The sequence below is a fragment of the Capsicum annuum genome, chromosome 5, assembly GCF_002878395.1.
Source record: "Capsicum annuum cultivar UCD-10X-F1 chromosome 5, UCD10Xv1.1, whole genome shotgun sequence".
NCBI lineage: Eukaryota > Viridiplantae > Streptophyta > Magnoliopsida > Solanales > Solanaceae > Capsicum > Capsicum annuum.
In genome coordinates, this window is record NC_061115.1 from 179,896,929 (window position 1) to 179,914,106 (window position 17,178).

The 17,178-nt window shown below is 32.6% G+C and overlaps 1 protein-coding gene across 1 annotated transcript; it reads left to right on the forward strand.

The window, feature by feature from the left end:
• The first annotated feature begins 2,242 nt into the window (after positions 1 to 2,242).
• Positions 2,243 to 9,483, forward strand: LOC107870971 (AP2-like ethylene-responsive transcription factor AIL6). The gene is made up of 9 exons (XM_016717698.2): positions 2,243 to 2,656; positions 3,797 to 4,340; positions 4,977 to 5,059; positions 7,123 to 7,131; positions 7,212 to 7,300; positions 7,406 to 7,479; positions 7,574 to 7,624; positions 7,761 to 7,837; positions 8,056 to 9,483. Exons 1-9 carry the CDS (start codon positions 2,482 to 2,484, stop codon positions 8,502 to 8,504), a joined length of 1,551 nt encoding a protein of 516 aa, XP_016573184.1. The 5' UTR covers positions 2,243 to 2,481; the 3' UTR covers positions 8,505 to 9,483.
• The last annotated feature ends 7,695 nt before the right edge of the window (positions 9,484 to 17,178 follow it).

Below are 17,178 nucleotides of genomic sequence, written 5' to 3' on the forward strand. Positions count from 1 at the left end.
AATATTGGAACTAACAATAAGACATAATTAAGAGGGATAAAATGGTAAAGTTACATTATCAATCATTGTTTTCTTAATAGCTGTGTCATCCCAATTTGGGAGGGTAAAATAGGACGAAGGGAGTATATTATAAAAATTTCTCCTCAAATATCCATTAGACTATAAAATTTAATAAAATTTGAAAAATTCAATTTTCAAAATTTTAAAAAATGTTTTTATGACATTCACCTATAATACTTTAAATTTTTTAAAAAATAAAATACATATTCATACAACAGCAACAACAACAACAAACCCACTATATTCTCACAAAATAGAATTTGGGAAGGGTAAAATGTACGTAGTCAATATTGCTATCTTCGAAGAAGTAGAGAGACTATTTCTGATAGACAGATAGACTCTCGATTCAAGATAAAATACATATTCATACATGATTTTAAATTTTAAAAATTAAAAATTTAAATTTTAAGTTTGTAATGCAAAATGCATGTCCACTTTTTTTACTCACATTACGACAAAGTTTTTAAAAAAATGTAAAATGAAAAAAAAAAAATGAAATTTGGGTTTGGCAGCTTTTAACCTCAGAAAATTTTATTTCCCAACGAAATAAGTCTATAAATTATGTGAATCCACTACACCAGCCCGGGTTATTCGGGAACTTTGTTTCAGACATATTTTCTTCCGCTTACTGCCAAAAGTCACCTCCTTCCCCTTATTTTACTATGAACATCTCTCTCATTTTCTTTTCTCTATGTTTTGTCAATTGACTATGCACAAAGTTAGTCCAATATCCTAACTTAACTTCATATAATGAAAAAAAAAATTATTGGAATTTATAACTTAGATATGTTGATACATTATGTAAGGTCAAGAAAAATATACATGTGTTGGTGAAAATATAAATTGTGAAGGCAAAAAATTTAAGACTAATCTTCTTTTTAAAATGATGTACATATAGATATGCTACAAACAAAAAAATTAAGTAGACGTTTGGTCATGAAAATTAATATATTTTAGAGTTATAGTTGGAATTAAAATTGAATTTAAAATTATGTTTGTTTATATTCTTTGAAAATTTTTTCTTACATTTTTGAAAAGACTTTTTTCATAATTTTATACTTTTAATTTTTAAAAAACTATCAAAATCACCTAACTTAACTAATTTACCTACAAAATATAATCAAATGCGAAAGAGATAATAATTTTGAAAACATTCCGCTTCTATTCATAGTGCCAGTGAATTCTTCATGAATTAAAAGGCAAATTGTTTATGAAGTTTGAAGTGTATTTACTAAGCATGAATCCTAGTTATCCATTTTAATCTATAATTTTTTTTTTTTTTTTGTATTTTATTGATAATTAATTTAAAATATTTGCTTTGTAGGTAATGGTTAGATATTTAACTCTGATAATCGACTGAAGTTGATAGGGTGTTTTTGGAAAAAAAAAAAATCACATATAATAATAAATAAAATTAACATTGAAGTTGGAAAAAAATTAAAAAAATTTCAATAATTAGTTTAAAATTGAATTTAGAATCATGACCAAACACTTTAATTTTATTAAAATAAAATATATATTTTTAAAAATAAAAAAAATACTTATGACCAAGCGGTCATTAAGATGGACAAATTATGTTGGTAAAACAAAAAACATAAATTGTCAATTTCTTCATTAGCTACCACATGCTACCTCCACTTCATTTTGTTTGGCCTAAACTGATTTAAATTTTTTATTTAAGAAAATATTTATTATAAATTTACTTTTTGGTAATCTAATTTATTGATTTCATAAATTTATAAAAAATTAAAATAAATATTTTCAGCGGTGTGACAAGAAAAAAATGGAGGTAGTATCTAATTAGATAGTAATGATGCTTGCATAATTAATTATTTTCAATGTTCTAATTTTTTTTTGACTAATTTTAACTTGATATAAAGTTTAATAAAATAAAAAAAATTTAAATATTATTTTTTAAAAATTATTAAAGGTATATTTATTATATCAAAATATTAGTATTTAATTTTATCTTGTAAATTTGTAATTAAAAAAAATTTAAAAGGAAGAAGTCATGCCTTTTAAAATTAATTTAAAAAATAAGTCAAACAAATTGAATCGGTGAGAGAATGCATATAGGAGCTACCAAACAAGGTCTTAGTTGAAGGTGCATCCCTCAGATTTTACGCCGGACGTGGCAGAGGAAACCGCCCTTTTCCTCCTATTATATACTTCCACATTTTTCTTTCATATATTTTTGTCCTTAACCAAAAATTCATTTCTACTTCAAATCTACATTCTACTATTACCTTTAATTTCCTCTTTATTTTGCATGCTTTTTCACTCTTTTGAATCTTTTCCCAACCCCCTTTTGTTCTCATTAGTCAAAGAAGAAGTAAAATGTGTTTACACATAATCCAAAATAGTTCAACTTTTTGATCTGTATTTTTGTTGGTTTTCTTAGAGAAGAAAAGTTCAATAAATATGGCTCCAGAAAGTAATGCAAACTGGTTATCATTTTCTTTGTCTTCAATGGAAATGTTGAACAACTCTTCTTCTTCTGTTCATCATGAATCTTCTATGCTTCAATCTAATGACCCTTCTTCTTCTGCTGCTGATAATCATCAATACTATTTTGCTGATAACCTTTTCCCTCATGGTAAGCACGCCGCAGTCTTTTTTATTTTTTTTTTATAGATTTTTGCTTTATGTATATGATATTCAAAATTTATTGGTGTGACTAATTATGAATCCAAGGGTTGTAAAACATCATGTTTAATCAGAAATCTCGAGTTTAATCTTAAAATAAATAAATGAACTTTTTCATTTTGGTTGGCCTTACTAGATGTGAATCAAGATTAGTCGAGCTCAAAACATCAAGATTAGTTGAGCTCAAAAAAGTACATGACACCAATGGAAAACCAAAAAAATATGAGAAAAAAATTGTTTTTTTTTTCTTTTTTCATTTTTGAGTTCAAACTTGAACTTCTGATTACGTGTGGAGGGATGAATTCGATGTTTGATATTGAGTGCTATTAAGTATTTGAAAGAAAAAGAGAAAAGAAGAAAAAAGATATATTTTCTATATTTTTGACACCAATGGAAAACCAAAAAAATAAGAGAAAAAAGTGATTTTTTTTTAATTTTTGAGTTCAAACTTAAACTTCTGATTAAGCGTGGAGGGATGAATTTGATGTTGGATATTTGAGTGCTATTAAGTAGAGTATTTGGAAGGAAAAAAGAAAAGAAGGAAAAAGATATATTTCTATGTTCTTTTTGAATAATGAAGTAGTACTCTGGAGTTTCTGTTTTGGTTGATGAAGAGGAAGAAAATAAAAGTAGGTAAAGACAAAGAAAATGCAACCATGTGGTCTTCTATTTCGGTTACTGCTATTTTTGTCAAAAATCTTTCATCATTCCATTAACAGAAAATTGTTTCCCCAAAATAAAAAAACCCATTTTGCTTAGCTGTGGTTTTTCTTTTTGAAAAAAAAAAAAAGTCAAGTACTAACATTTTTCTGCATATAAATTCAAGTTGGGAAACAATTTCTTCTAAAAATACAAGGTAAGACTGCAATAATTAATAGGTCCTTTATGGTTCGATCCTTTCTCGGAGGAGCATAATAGAATTTTTAGTGCACCTAGCTTTTTTGTAAGCATAAATAGAAATGAGAGGTTTTCTAAGCATGTGGAAAGTTTTAATGCACTGCACTTATTTTATTTCTTTTAGAATATAAAACAATGAAAAATGAGAGCTAGACTAATTTTAACTGTTACTTTATAATTGTTTTTTTTGCAGGTTGGATGAACCCCAAAAGTCATCAGGTTATGTATTCAGAAAATGAAAAACAATTTTTTCATCAAGGTTTATTTTTGGATAATAATCCACAAATAATCCAGCACCACCAGCAACCACCGCCGAAGCTTGAAGATTTCTTCGGTGGTGAGAGTGATACGAGTCCGACTCAGGACTCGTCTTCATTGACTCACATCTACCACCATCACAACCATGGTGGCCACATGGCCACCTGTGATGGTGGATATTTCAATAATGGTCAGCAAGATGTCAATGTTACTACGGCGGTGGCAATGGTTGGTGGCTTTCAGAGTTTTCCGACTAACTCAGATTCGGAAGTTGATGACCCACAGGTTATGGGTACAGAGTCAAGTAACGAGTTGGGGTATACAGCTAGTATTAATGGTGGTTTGTCTTTGGGTGTTAATAATACAAATTGTACAAATAGCTTGGATACGGCAATAGTTACTGCAGTTGATTCTGAGAGTTGTAAGAAAATTACTGATACTTTTGGTCAAAGAACTTCCATTTACAGAGGTGTAACCAGGTAAATATTTTCTTTAACCTTACTTCCTCCTTCCACTTTTACTAGTCTACTCTACGTTCACTTTTATTTGTTAAGTTTATTTATCAGTTAGTTTCTAATTTACCTTTGTTATTAATTACAGTTGCAATGAATTTTCTAAAATGTTAAATTTATTTATTTTAAAAAGATGATATCGTAGTTGTTTATCAATGTAGTATTTTTCAAAATATCAATTTTATTATTTTAAAAAGATAATATCACAAAATTATCATTTCGTTTATTATGGAAGTACCATGATAATACATATGACAAAGTGAAAATGGATGGAGAGAGCAGTACTATTATTCATGGATAAATATTGTTATCGGGTTTATCAAAAAATAACTTCTTTGTTCTTTAAAGGTCGAAATTACGAGCAACATTTGCATGCACCCTAACCTTTTGAGGCCCACTTATAAGGTTTTATTGGATTATTATTGTTGTTGTCAAACTTAAATACTATTTCATTTTCGAATCTATTATCAAAATAAAAAGATTTAATAATGCTATATAATTCAAAATAAAAGAGTATTTATTTAGTGCATTTACTAATATTGACTTGTATTAATGAGAAAAAATTGTAGATTTTCTTTTAATTTTTTAATTATATATACGCAGACATAGATGGACAGGAAGATATGAAGCACATCTATGGGATAACAGCTGTAAAAGAGAGGGCCAAGCAAGAAAAGGCCGTCAAGGTAAATCTTTCAACCTCTATTTTTTTCAAAGACCAGGAGACATAAGTCAAATTGTAATTTTTCTCTCTATATTTTTTATTTTTGATACATATATTTACTCTATGAGTTTTTAAGTTTTATGCATTAATACTCTTAATAAAAGTTTTACACTTCCAAGTTGATTTAGAACAAATATGTTTTCATGGAAAGCTTCATATGATCCCCTTCAAATTAAATAAATTGAACTGATGATGTAAAAAACTTTTACTCTATCAACGAATGTATTCAGATTCTTTCTCAATTAGTTGTACTAGATTGAGTTACTTCCATCTACTTATTTTATTTAATTGAACACGAATTTTATGATGAAAAGTCTTGAAGCCATGGTAAAATTGTTGTCGTGTTACATATTGTGTTACACGAAATTTAACAAGAAATGCATTCCGCACTCTTGCATGAAATACGGATTACTTTGTGCATCAAATTGTCTTTTGAGTGTTTTCTAGTAGTAGTACAATAGTGAGTCTGATTAAAAAAAGTTGCATGCAATTGAAAAAATTAACGTGCTCAGAAATTCAGAAGGGTTTTTCTTCTTTGAAAACAGGCTTTTATGTTTGATTGATTGATTGCTAGTATCTGATTGTACAACTTGTACTTCTTTTTGTATTTTCTTCACATTTTTACATCTGATTTGATCAGATGGGCCGCCATTTTCTTATTTTTTCAGAGTACCTATGGGTTTTTGTTGTATTCTGCAATTTATTTTCTGACCTATTCTGAAAATACTGATCTTATCAATCTGAAAATACAAAGGTTGTAAGTTTTGTCCATTAGTTATTCATTTTCTTCAGTGTACAGTATATATTTCTCTAGTAACATATTTTCAAAATTACCAGTTGCATTCTCAGCTAAAGTCTGAACACTAAGCTAGCTTCTAATATTTCGAGGGTCATTTGGTGATAAATTTATATTGTCTATCAAATGCAGTATAAATTTATAGGCTTAATATTGGGATATCTTATGGATTATAATTCTAGAATGCAATCTCAAGATAATTTAGTTCACGTACCAAACGACTGGTTAAGTTTTCCTCCAATTGCAAGTGTGCTAGTAAATTGCAAATAATTAGATGAGTGATATATTTTCTTTTTCTCCACCCTACGAAGATGAATAATGTTTCACCTATCTTCGACGTGACTCGACTCTTCAACCTACCGGTTGATGACTCAACTACTTAGGCAAGCTTCACTTGTTGTCTACATTATAAGGGGTTAAATGTACTTACAATATGAATGAATTTATATTATCAATATGGTATATAAATTAATTTATGTTTAGAGAATTTAAATGAAGTGCCCGCCAATTTTTAAGGATTCACACACCTTAGACAGGTAAATTTTGATTCTGATATTGTAGTCAAGGTGGACCTACAAATAGTAGATATGACAGCTCTATAACAAGTTGTTTATTAGAATACTGGCACTTTGTATTGATTAATTTAGAACTTGCTACTCCCTCCTTTTAATTTATGTAGCACCATTTGGTTAGTGACAAAGTTGGGAAAGAATTTTCTTTTTCTTTTGAAATTTATGATCTAAAACAAATTTAAGATATTTGTATGATTATAAATTATTTCATTAAGATTAAACGTGAAATGTGTCATTTTTTGGATCAGACCAAAAAAATTAAGAATTGAATAAAAATTGGGATAGAGGGACTAATATGAAGAAAAATTAATAAATTAATAAATAAAAACTTAAAAATTGTTTTAAGTTCATAATTTCAAATGTCATAGTCAATTAAAAACATTGTGGGAACAACTTGTTTACCTTTTCCTTGGTCAAGGCAAGACATATCACTCTCTTTGCAAAAATCACATGTAGATATTCAAATGCTTAAAGCTTTCTTCTCTATACGCATGCATCTTGCTTTTTTTTTTTGGTTCGTCTTTTCTATGTTCAACACTTTTTATGCTAAATTTTGACTATTGCCAACTGATTCCTAATATGATTGTCTCACTTTATTTTCCTTTAATTGGCATGGTTGCGTATTGCTAAATTCAAAATTCTGGATCCGCCTTGCAGTTTACTTAGGTAAGTTGCCTCAATATTTACTTCAATTTTTTCGACGTTTCCACACATAAATAAAATTTGGAATTTTTAAAATGAAATAGGTGGATATGACAAGGAGGACAAAGCAGCAAGATCTTATGACTTGGCAGCTCTAAAATATTGGGGTGCAACAGCCACAACCAATTTCCCTGTAATATATTATACACTTTTATCAATTTTACCGGAAACTTTTATGATCATAATTAAGTAATTATGGAAGTGTTTTTGATTTTTACCTGAGTGATACATTTTCCAGGCTTCCAATTATACCAAAGAAATAGAGGAAATGAAGCACATGACGAAGCAAGAATTCATCGCCTCCCTAAGAAGGTGCACAAGCTTTACCCTTTACCCCATTATGGTCGCATTGCTTCTCTATGGTATTGATATTTATTCTCATAGAAATTTCGTTCATGAATATCAGGAAAAGTAGTGGTTTCTCCAGAGGAGCTTCTATATATCGCGGTGTGACAAGGTTTGAGTTTTATAAAAGCAATTAAATAGTACTGCACATTTTTCCTATTATATCTAATCGTGTACCAGATAGAACAAGATCAATATTCGTCCAGTTTCACAAGCTGTGTTGATTGACTAGTGATGAACTTTCTTAGGCATCATCAACAAGGTCGATGGCAAGCAAGAATCGGTCGGGTTGCAGGAAACAAGGATCTGTACTTGGGAACATTCGGTAACGACAATTTTAATTTCCATTGATTCATTTCTTCATTATCTATAAAATCAAAATGGAATTGGCTATGAAGTTCGTTGCCAATCTGTCACGAAATAGCTCATAGCTTAATAGGATTTTATGATTATCGGTTGTTAGATAGGATTAGCAACTGATTTTGGTTGTTTAGTGACAGGAGTTGTCGATTACTGATTTAGCTATTCTCAAACTTATTGCAGCTACAGAGGAGGAAGCAGCAGAAGCATATGACATCGCAGCAATTAAATTCAGGGGGTTGAATGCGGTGACAAATTTCGAGATGAACCGGTATGACGTTGAGGCCATCATGAAAAGTTCACTGCCGATAGGCGGTGCAGCAAAGCGCTTGAAGATCTCCCTTGAATCGGAGCAGAAACCATCGTTGAATGATAACTACCAGCAGACTCCACACAACAATGTCAACAACAACCATAGTATCAATTTTGGGGCGATTTCCCCTGTATCTGCTATCCCCTGTGGACTGCCTGGACTGCCTTTCGACACGAATCAACCTTTTTACCATCACAGCTTCTTCCCACACCTCCAGTACTCGAGGAACGATGTTGGTGCTTCTGATCATACTTCCGGTACAATGCCATTGCTTCCATCACCCGCGGAGATCTTTATCTGGCCTCATCAATCCTATTAGATAGTGCGTTTAGCGTGCACTGCAATGCGTTTAGGCTCATTAAAAATTAACCCCTTTGCGTTTAGATGACCTTATTTCTGACTTGCAAAAATGTGTTAGCGTTGGCTATTAAATTAACAACTATGTAGAAGGTGAAAATATTGTAAAATATCTTTTCTTCAACAGTTGCAGGAGTAGATGCATGTTGATTAGGTACTTAGGATTTGGGGGGTTTATAATTACTGCAATCTCTGTGGGGGAAAATTTTGGTTGTCTTGCATCCTCATATTATAGAGTTGCTATTAGTACAACATATTATTTGTTGATGTTTGCGACATCTTATTTTTTCTACTATATAGAATGATACGAGCCAAATGGCCAACTTAGCTTTTGATGATAGAGACTCAAGACTTGATCACCTCGAGTATACAAGAACAATCATGGAGGATCGGTTTTGAGCATGCCATTAAGCAAGGCTGTGTTTGGAAGATTGTTTGGAGTATTAAAGACTTGAGGACTCACGGTTTTGGATCACACTTAATAGCTCACGGTTTTTGGAGCATTGAAGAGCCTGAAAATACTCTAAAATCGCCACTCTACTTAAAGGTGTTTTGGTCATTTTGTGCCTTTTTCTTACACTCCATAGGAGCTCCTTTCATTAAGGGCATTAGGGTCATTTTGTCTTCATTTTGTAATAACTATAAAGCCTCTTTGGGTTAATTTCATATTTGGTTGTTTGTTGATGGAAGACTTTGAAACATTGTAACACCTAATTCTCTCTAGGTTTTGAAAGTGAAACACCTTAGTTGTAGGGTTTAGAAAAGTCAATCGAAATGAGGGCTAATTCAAGTGTGGATTCACTTGAGTTGCAACTTGGCTTGAAATATTGGTGCTTGAGGAGGTAACGTCCCTTTTGTGTTACCGTAAGAGTTTTAGTGATTGTTTATGTAGGTGTTAGAGGTCCTTAGATTTGATACATCTTACTGTTTCTAGTGTTTATGTAAGTATTTGTCTAACCATCTATCCTTTAATATATTGCAAATCGTTTGTGTTTTGTGCTTCTTTTCTTGTTGCCGTTTTGTGTCTTATTCTTTATGGATTGTTTTGTGACGTTTGTGGACTGTTTTATGTCGTTTGTTGGCTATCTTGTATCATTTGGTATCAAAGTCATCATTGATTTCGTTCCCACGAGATCAATCTTGGGCTTGGTAACTTGAAAATAAAAAAAAGTGTTGAAAAGCTGAAAAACTCAAAAAAATAGTACTTTGTCCACGTTTTTGTGTATAGGCTGAAATTTGAAGCCTAGTTTTCTTGTGTGTTTTGTTGTTTCTAGTGTTAGTCCCTTCTTCACTAATACTAACAGAGTCTACATTCGAAGTTTGAGCCATTTTTGAGTTGTGTTTGGATTTTGGACAGATTGTTATTATTGTGGATTGGTGAGTTAGGCCGTGTGATATTATTGTTGTTGTGTTGTTGTTGATGCTTGGTTGTTGAGGATTTGAGCTTAAAACGTGATGTTGTTGATGTTTGGGGGTCCAATGTGCACCTAGAACTCTAAAATTTCAAAGGAGGTGTTCTTAGTCATCTTCATATCTTGTTGAAGAGAATTTTCAAGAAGCTTTGTTTGATGAAGAAAGTCAAATGAAAGAGAGTGGTCTTTGTTTGTCTTGAAAACATTTTCAAGACAACACAAAGAAGGAAAGAGATAATACGCCTTTCAAAAGCCTTGTTACCAAAAAGGAGTAAGAGCACTTATCAAGATTGACCAAAAAAGGAAAGGAGACAAGACTTCCAAAAAGGTTATCTTACCAAAAGAGTGAAAGAAGGTCAAAGCTCTTTGAATTTTTTTTAAAAAGTCTCCAAGGACTTGTTTTCCCCTACTTTGGCCGAAACTCCACTCTTCCAAATTAGAAATTGATCAACCCAAACCGAAGACAATTTTCAAATTTTCAACAACTCCCAATGCCAATCCAAGGTTGCTACGTGGCTGCCATGTCACCACCCTCCAAAAACGACAAAGGCTCAAAATTTTGGAATTTCTAGTTTCTTTTCCTTGATTCAATTAGTGTCAGTTTTGTTGATTCCAATACTAATTGGCAAGCTAGTACTCATCTACTAGATTGTAAATTAATTTTTGAATTCGTTTCTTCGTGTTAGCGTTATTTTTATCCTTTTCTTATTTTTGAATCATAGTATTTCTTGGTTCAAGTTCAAAAATTATTTCCTTGAGTCTTCAAACAAAGAATCCATTCCGACCAAGGAGTAGACTCACCCTGCGACTCATCACGAACTACAAGCCGACTTACAACACTTGTGAATCCAAGTGTGAGACGATCAAGTGTGTGAGAGTATGGTGAGATTGTTTTGAAATAACTTGTGTTTTGTTTTGTAGTCTTGTTCTTTTTTCTTTAGGTATAATTACAAGGGAACCCGCGGCTTCAAGCTCTAAACTGATGGACAACAATGTCACCAATGTCATTTTGGCCTACCTTGACACTATGTCCCGAGACCTAGATATGATAAATGAAAGGTTAGATCGTATGGTAGGTCAAAGGGAGCAAGTGGGCTGCCCAGACACACGTCAAGAGGAAGGACTTAGCTCATGTGAGCTACAAGGTAAAAAGTCTAACCTCTACACTCATATGAACTTAGAATGTTATGTTGTGGCTAGTAGTAGCCAACTAGGTGTAGTTGCCGCTTTGCCTAGCGTAGAGGTGCTTGAGTCTTCCTGTGGTGATACTCTTAGTATTGTTAGGTTGCATGAGGACCAAACTCTTGTTGTAGGTACACAAGCACTAGTTGATCCTTTAGATAACGTAATTGATTCTCCCCGTCAGAATGATTTGTGTTCATCTAGTGTTAGCACTTATAACATGACTAAGGTTCCATTACCAAGTGGCAAAAGTATTCAAACACTAGTTGACCCTTGTGAAAACCAAGGTGAGTCTATGTTGGTATATGAGTTGCCAACAACTAGTGAGGATGTGGACAGTGATCAATCAGGTGGAAATGACCTTGTTGTGCTCAATTGTTTAGGAAACCAGAATTGTGATTGTCTTGATAAAGATGGTTTTGCTTGTGATCCCGTTGCTGTCCATGGTAGTTTGTGTCTAAGTGAGGATTGATCCTTTGAAAAAGAAGGTGATATAGTCTTAGAAATTCCATCCACTTCTTCTTTATGTGTTTCTTATGTTGAGCATACTCCTAGTGGAGATTTTAAAACTAGTATTAAGTGCATGCATGAGAACGCTTTATTTTAAGTTGACTTATGGAACACCTTTCTCAACCCTCTTTTTGTTCATGATATTTCCAATGGTAATAAAGAGGGTATGCTTAACTTTGAGGATGGTACCGTAGGGAAGAGTGAGAGTGGCCGAGACCTAAGCCCTTAGTTACGTCTTTCATTTGACCCCGGCAACTTCTTAGGGTGTGAAGGACGGATAGTTGTTGGTTGGTCCACTTGTTTAAGTGACATTGCTATATGTGTTGCATGGACTTTACTTTCAATTAAGGCACCCCCTTGATGGTGATTCCTTTCGCCAACTCCTTTGTAATATTTTTACTAAGTTCCTCGTGATTAAAACAAAGGATATGTGGTTATATCTCAAGTGTGTACCTCCTTGGCATGTTGATATTGTTTATTGTGCTAACTCTAACCCTCATGTCATAAGGATGCGGTGCTTGTTTGTCTTCTTTTATTCTTGCAAGGTTTGTATTTGAGGTCGAATCCTTTTCAACAAGGGGAGGATGATACGAGCCAAATGGCCAACTTAGCTTTTGATGACATCTTTGGAGGCCAACACATAGAGACTCAAGACTTGGTCACCTCGAGTATACAAGAACAAGCAGGGAGGACCAATTTTGAGCATGCCATTAAGCAAGACCGTGTTTGGAAGATTGCTTGGAGCATTAAAGGCTTGATGACTCACGGTTTTGGACCACACTTAATGGCTCATGGTTTTTGGAGCATTAAAGATCCTTAAAACACTTTAAAACCGCCACTCTACTTAAAGGTGTTTTGGTCATTTTGTGCCCTTTTCTTACCCTCCATAGGAGCTCCTTTCATTAAGGGCATTAGATTTTGTCTTCATTTTGTAATAAATATAAGTAGGCTCTTTAGGGTTCATTTCATACTTGGTTGTTTATTGATGGAAGACTTTGAAACATTGTAACACCTAATTCTCTCTAGGTTTTGAGAGTGAAACACGTTAGTTGTAGGGCTTGGAAAATCCAAAACTGAAATGAGGGCTAATTCAAGTATGGATTCACTTGAGTTGCAACTTGGCTTGAAACATTGGTTCTTGAGGAGGTAACGTCCCTCTTGTGCCACTGTAAGGGTTTTGGTGATTGTTTATGTAGGTGTTAGAGGTCCTTAGATTTGATATATCTTATGATTTCTAGTGTTTATGTAAGCATTTTTCTAACCATCTATCCTTTAATATATTGCAAATCGATTGTGTTTTGTACTTCTCTTCTTGTTGTCATTTTGTGTCTTGTTCTTTGTGGACTATTTTGTGACGTTTGTGGATTATTTTGTGTCGTTTGTTAGCTGTCTTGTATCATAGAAGGGACGATTTTGGAACAACTAATGGAAATTTTTTTATTAAGTTCAAATGCATGGGTAAGTATTAAATATCAAAAAATTATCTACTACCCTCAAGATGATTCTGGAAACCTCCCTTTCCCCTTCAAATGGATCACTAATTCCTTCAATTCTAATTCCTTTTCAATGACGCCTAAGGAAAAGAAGCTTCCAGTCGACGTCGTCAAACTCGATTGTAATGACGGAAATGGGGTTTTCGTTGCTGGAATGACAAAATCGGATATGGCTCACGATGGTAAATTACTGATAGTAGAAAATCGTAACCCCATTGTTCCACCGAATATTCTATTTTTTCCTACTATATAGAAAGGTGAGTGGAGGAAACAACCACGGATAGTTTTATAATTTTACATAATAATATCTCTGTCAAATAATCTCTGGTATGTGCAAAAATCTTTACGCATTTTTTCTAATGCATCCGATCAATAATAATGAAATTTGTTAAGTATTTGGTAGTTCTCTATTCTTTTTGTTTGTTTCACATGATTATATTCAATTTGTACATTGATGCACGAAACTTTTTTTATAATATGCCCAAATCAATTGAAATGAATTCTGCAATAGTGATGGTTTATTGATCATAGGGTACATTTAGCTAAAGCGTACTTCTAAAGACTGTAAATTTCTTGTTCAATAAGATTTTTACCCTTTTTTAGTGTATGTGTGTTTTTTTTTTTGCAAATTTTCATGGTTTTGGTTTCAATTTTTCTGAATTTGTGATGGTTCTGTGATGTTAAGGTCCATTTATCCAAAGGGCACATCTGATGTTGGAGGAAAAGAAAGTGTCTTACAAGAAGATCTATGTCGATTTTTACTAACAAGACCAAATGATAAAGTGACAATTTTGTTCTGGAGTTGTGGTTTTAGGTTCTTGGATGTGAACCCAGAAGGGAAAGTTTCAGTAATCAATTTTGGTGACAAATGGATCTCGAATTCTAATATCATTGTTGGGCTTCTTGATCCCTCTCTCATTGCTCCCCCAAATTGCCTCTGTGTAAGTTTTCTTCCTACTCCTCCGTGTGTTTAAATAAGTTTCTATCTTATCTACATTTCTCTCGACCTCGACTAACTCCTACGGATACTTGACACCAACACCGCGACCACTCACCATGTTATTTTTTCCACCAAGGCTAAGATAGATCGAAAAAAGTGAGAGTAACGGCTTGGTTTCAACATGGTTGGTTAAAGTCATTAAATTTTAATCATAAATTTAGCCACCGAAATAGTTGGCTATCTAGAATTTTCTTCCATATCCACTGTCTTCTTTGTTTTCTGTTCTTCTCCTTCCAATCTTAGTTTGAAACGTGTTTTTTCACTCAATTTTCCAGATTTTGTTAGTAATTGTTGCCTAATTTATTTTTTAATTTGCCGATGGCTTTAAAAGTTGGAGAGCACAGCTCGTGAAGTCGTAGATGGTGAACATATATACTCAATAAGTGACAAGCCATTTGAAACATTCTTGATATATTATTGTCTCTTTCCTCTTGGTAAGTGTTTTCTTTTTAGTTTATTTTTCAGGCTTCTTAATTTCTAAGATTGAATTATTTCTTTGATTTTTAGTTATAGGTTGTCTAATAGTTATGAGGGTAAAAATATAATTTTACATATCATAAACACTCCGCTTAGTTCTAGAAAAATCCTTCTTTCTTCTTTTAGATTAGCTCTTTCCTTTTAGATTTTGGAGACCATCTTTTCTCCCATCAGTATAAGGTTTGATATCTTATACGTTTTCTTCTTTCAAATTTTTAAATTTTGTGTCTCTTCCTCTCCTTAACTCAATTAAATGTTATTTTTAAGAATTAGGTATGCTTCTCTTCCAGTATTGCCCAAATCCTATTTTTTTTTGTGAAATTCATGGCTAATGTTGTTAATCTTCTATCTCTCTTTAATTTTCTTTGCATGTTCTTACTTGCTTCTGCCTTTGATCTGTTCCATTATTTGTAGAAAATTGATGGCTTTAGGCTTGATAATTTTCCACTTTAATGGTGCCTATGAGATTATTCTACAAATTTAAGTTTTTTTCTTATTATTTTACATGTCCACTATATTAAAATATTTTTTTTCACTTTTACTTGTCACTTTAGCATCTTGTTAGATTCACATTAGACTTAGGTGTTCATTTTTCTATGTATTTTCTTGGTAACGTGCTCCCTACTAAAAACTATATGAAAACAAAATGAGAATCAAGCTTACTAGAATGCTACAATTAAAGTAGTTGATCCAACACAATAATGACCTTCAGGCTTCAGTAGTGCTTCTTAGATTGGTAGGCTTCCCCTTTCGATTCACGAAATATGATCTGGGAAATAAAGTTAGTAGTAAAAACACAATAATACACCCATAATATATATAGGCATCAATAAGTATTTGATAGACTGGTAGTTTTGGTTTCTGAATTTTCCACTTATGAACCTGTTGGAAGCAAGCAATTAGACTTGACTAATGACTGCGTTCAAAATCTGGGGTCAACTTCTCCTGGATCTGATGTAATATTAGATCAGAAGCTGACAGATAATAAAGAGTCTTCAAGTCCCGAGAATTTAGGTAATTATCTAGACGTTGGGTTGGTTCAAGATAACAGCGCATCATACACTTCCCCAGAATTGCATCAACAACAAGATGCTTCTAATTTATCAAGTTTCTTGGTGAATTTAGTTCTCTTTGATTAATGTTCATGTAATTTGGTTTGTGCTATTATTTCTAACATTTTTTAAAATTCTTTTATCATTCTCCGATTTTATTTTTGCGTTTTTGGATGGGATGCAAGCAGGCCTACAACCCCCAACTGGTATTATATAACATATTTTAGACTTGCAGTAGATGAAGCTCTTCGTGACTAGGGTCCTTAGGAGGTAAGATTTTTTCACACTGTTTGGACAACTTTTTGTGCCTCTCTTCTCTTCAGGTGCCAAATTATGGTCTTTATTCAGATATATACCATCATTTTGTCATCACAAAGTTGGGTTTTATCTTAGTTCATCTGTTAATTCATTTGTACTCGAGATTGACTTTATTCTGTGGATGTTACAAATTTTGATGGTGTCTGAAATTCAGGCCCTCACTTCATATGCTGCAAATGGCATGCCTGTATCGTTAATTTCGTTGGTGCAGCAAGTACAACAACACTAACCAAATGCTCACATGTATTGTTTTAGTTCTATTTTCTTTTCCTTCAATTTCTGGCGTTTTGCTGTTTCTTGCTCTAATATTGGTGGGTCATTGCCTTTAATTTATTTGTTGTTGTGTGTGTAACTTATCTTTCATTTCCTCCATAATTCTTACTTTCAATAAAAGTACAATTAACTTTATCTTCCACTTAATTTGATTTGTAGGAATGGATAAATCATGCTTGTAGCATCCACAACAAGCTTGATTCTGTGAGTAATAAAATACTCATCCTATATCGAAGCTTCAATTTTGTGAAAAGTAATGATTGTTGATTCTTCTGAAATATTCTTATTCTCTTTCTTTCGCTTAAATCTTTTTGAATTTTAATTTTCTTGATTTTGAAGTGGTTCTTTGATCTTAGTTGTAGATTATCCAACTGTATTGGTGATTGACTGATTATTTTCTGAAATATTCTTATTCTCTTTCTTTCGCTTAAATCTTTTTGAATTTTAATTTTCTTGATTTTGAAGTGGTTCTTTGATCTTAGTTGTAGATTATCCAACTGTATTGGTGATTGACTGATTATTATCTTGCACTTTCTTACTCCATTACTTCCTTTTAATTCGTTACAAGGATATCTTTGTAGCCAAGATATCACACCTGGCTACAAATTCTGTGATATCTTTCTTTATACCACTCCACCAATAGACTTTCCATAGATCACGATATATCTTGGTGGCTCCTGGATGAATGGAATAACGCGCACCATGCACTTCTGCCATAATCTACTACCTCAAATCGTCAACACATAGCAGACATAATATACTCTGGTATCTAGACACACCATCTCCCTTTTGGGAGAAAACTTATACCTTTTGGTCCTTAACTGAACCCTTCAACTTGACCAAACTAGAATCCTTATCCTGTTTCTCTTTAACTTTAGACACTAGAGAAGATTTTGAACTATTCTGAACCTAAACATTC

Excerpts from the sequence above, each read along its gene's own strand:
- LOC107870971 (XM_016717698.2), top strand. The coding sequence starts at position 2,482 with ATGGCTCCAGAAAGTAATGCAAACTGGTTATCATTTTCTTTGTCTTCA. Across the intron at positions 7,625-7,760 it reads ATATATCGCGGTGTGACAAG|GCATCATCAACAAGGTCGAT; the intron begins GTTTGAGTTTTA and ends GAACTTTCTTAG. Across the intron at positions 7,838-8,055 it reads TCTGTACTTGGGAACATTCG|CTACAGAGGAGGAAGCAGCA; the intron begins GTAACGACAATT and ends AACTTATTGCAG.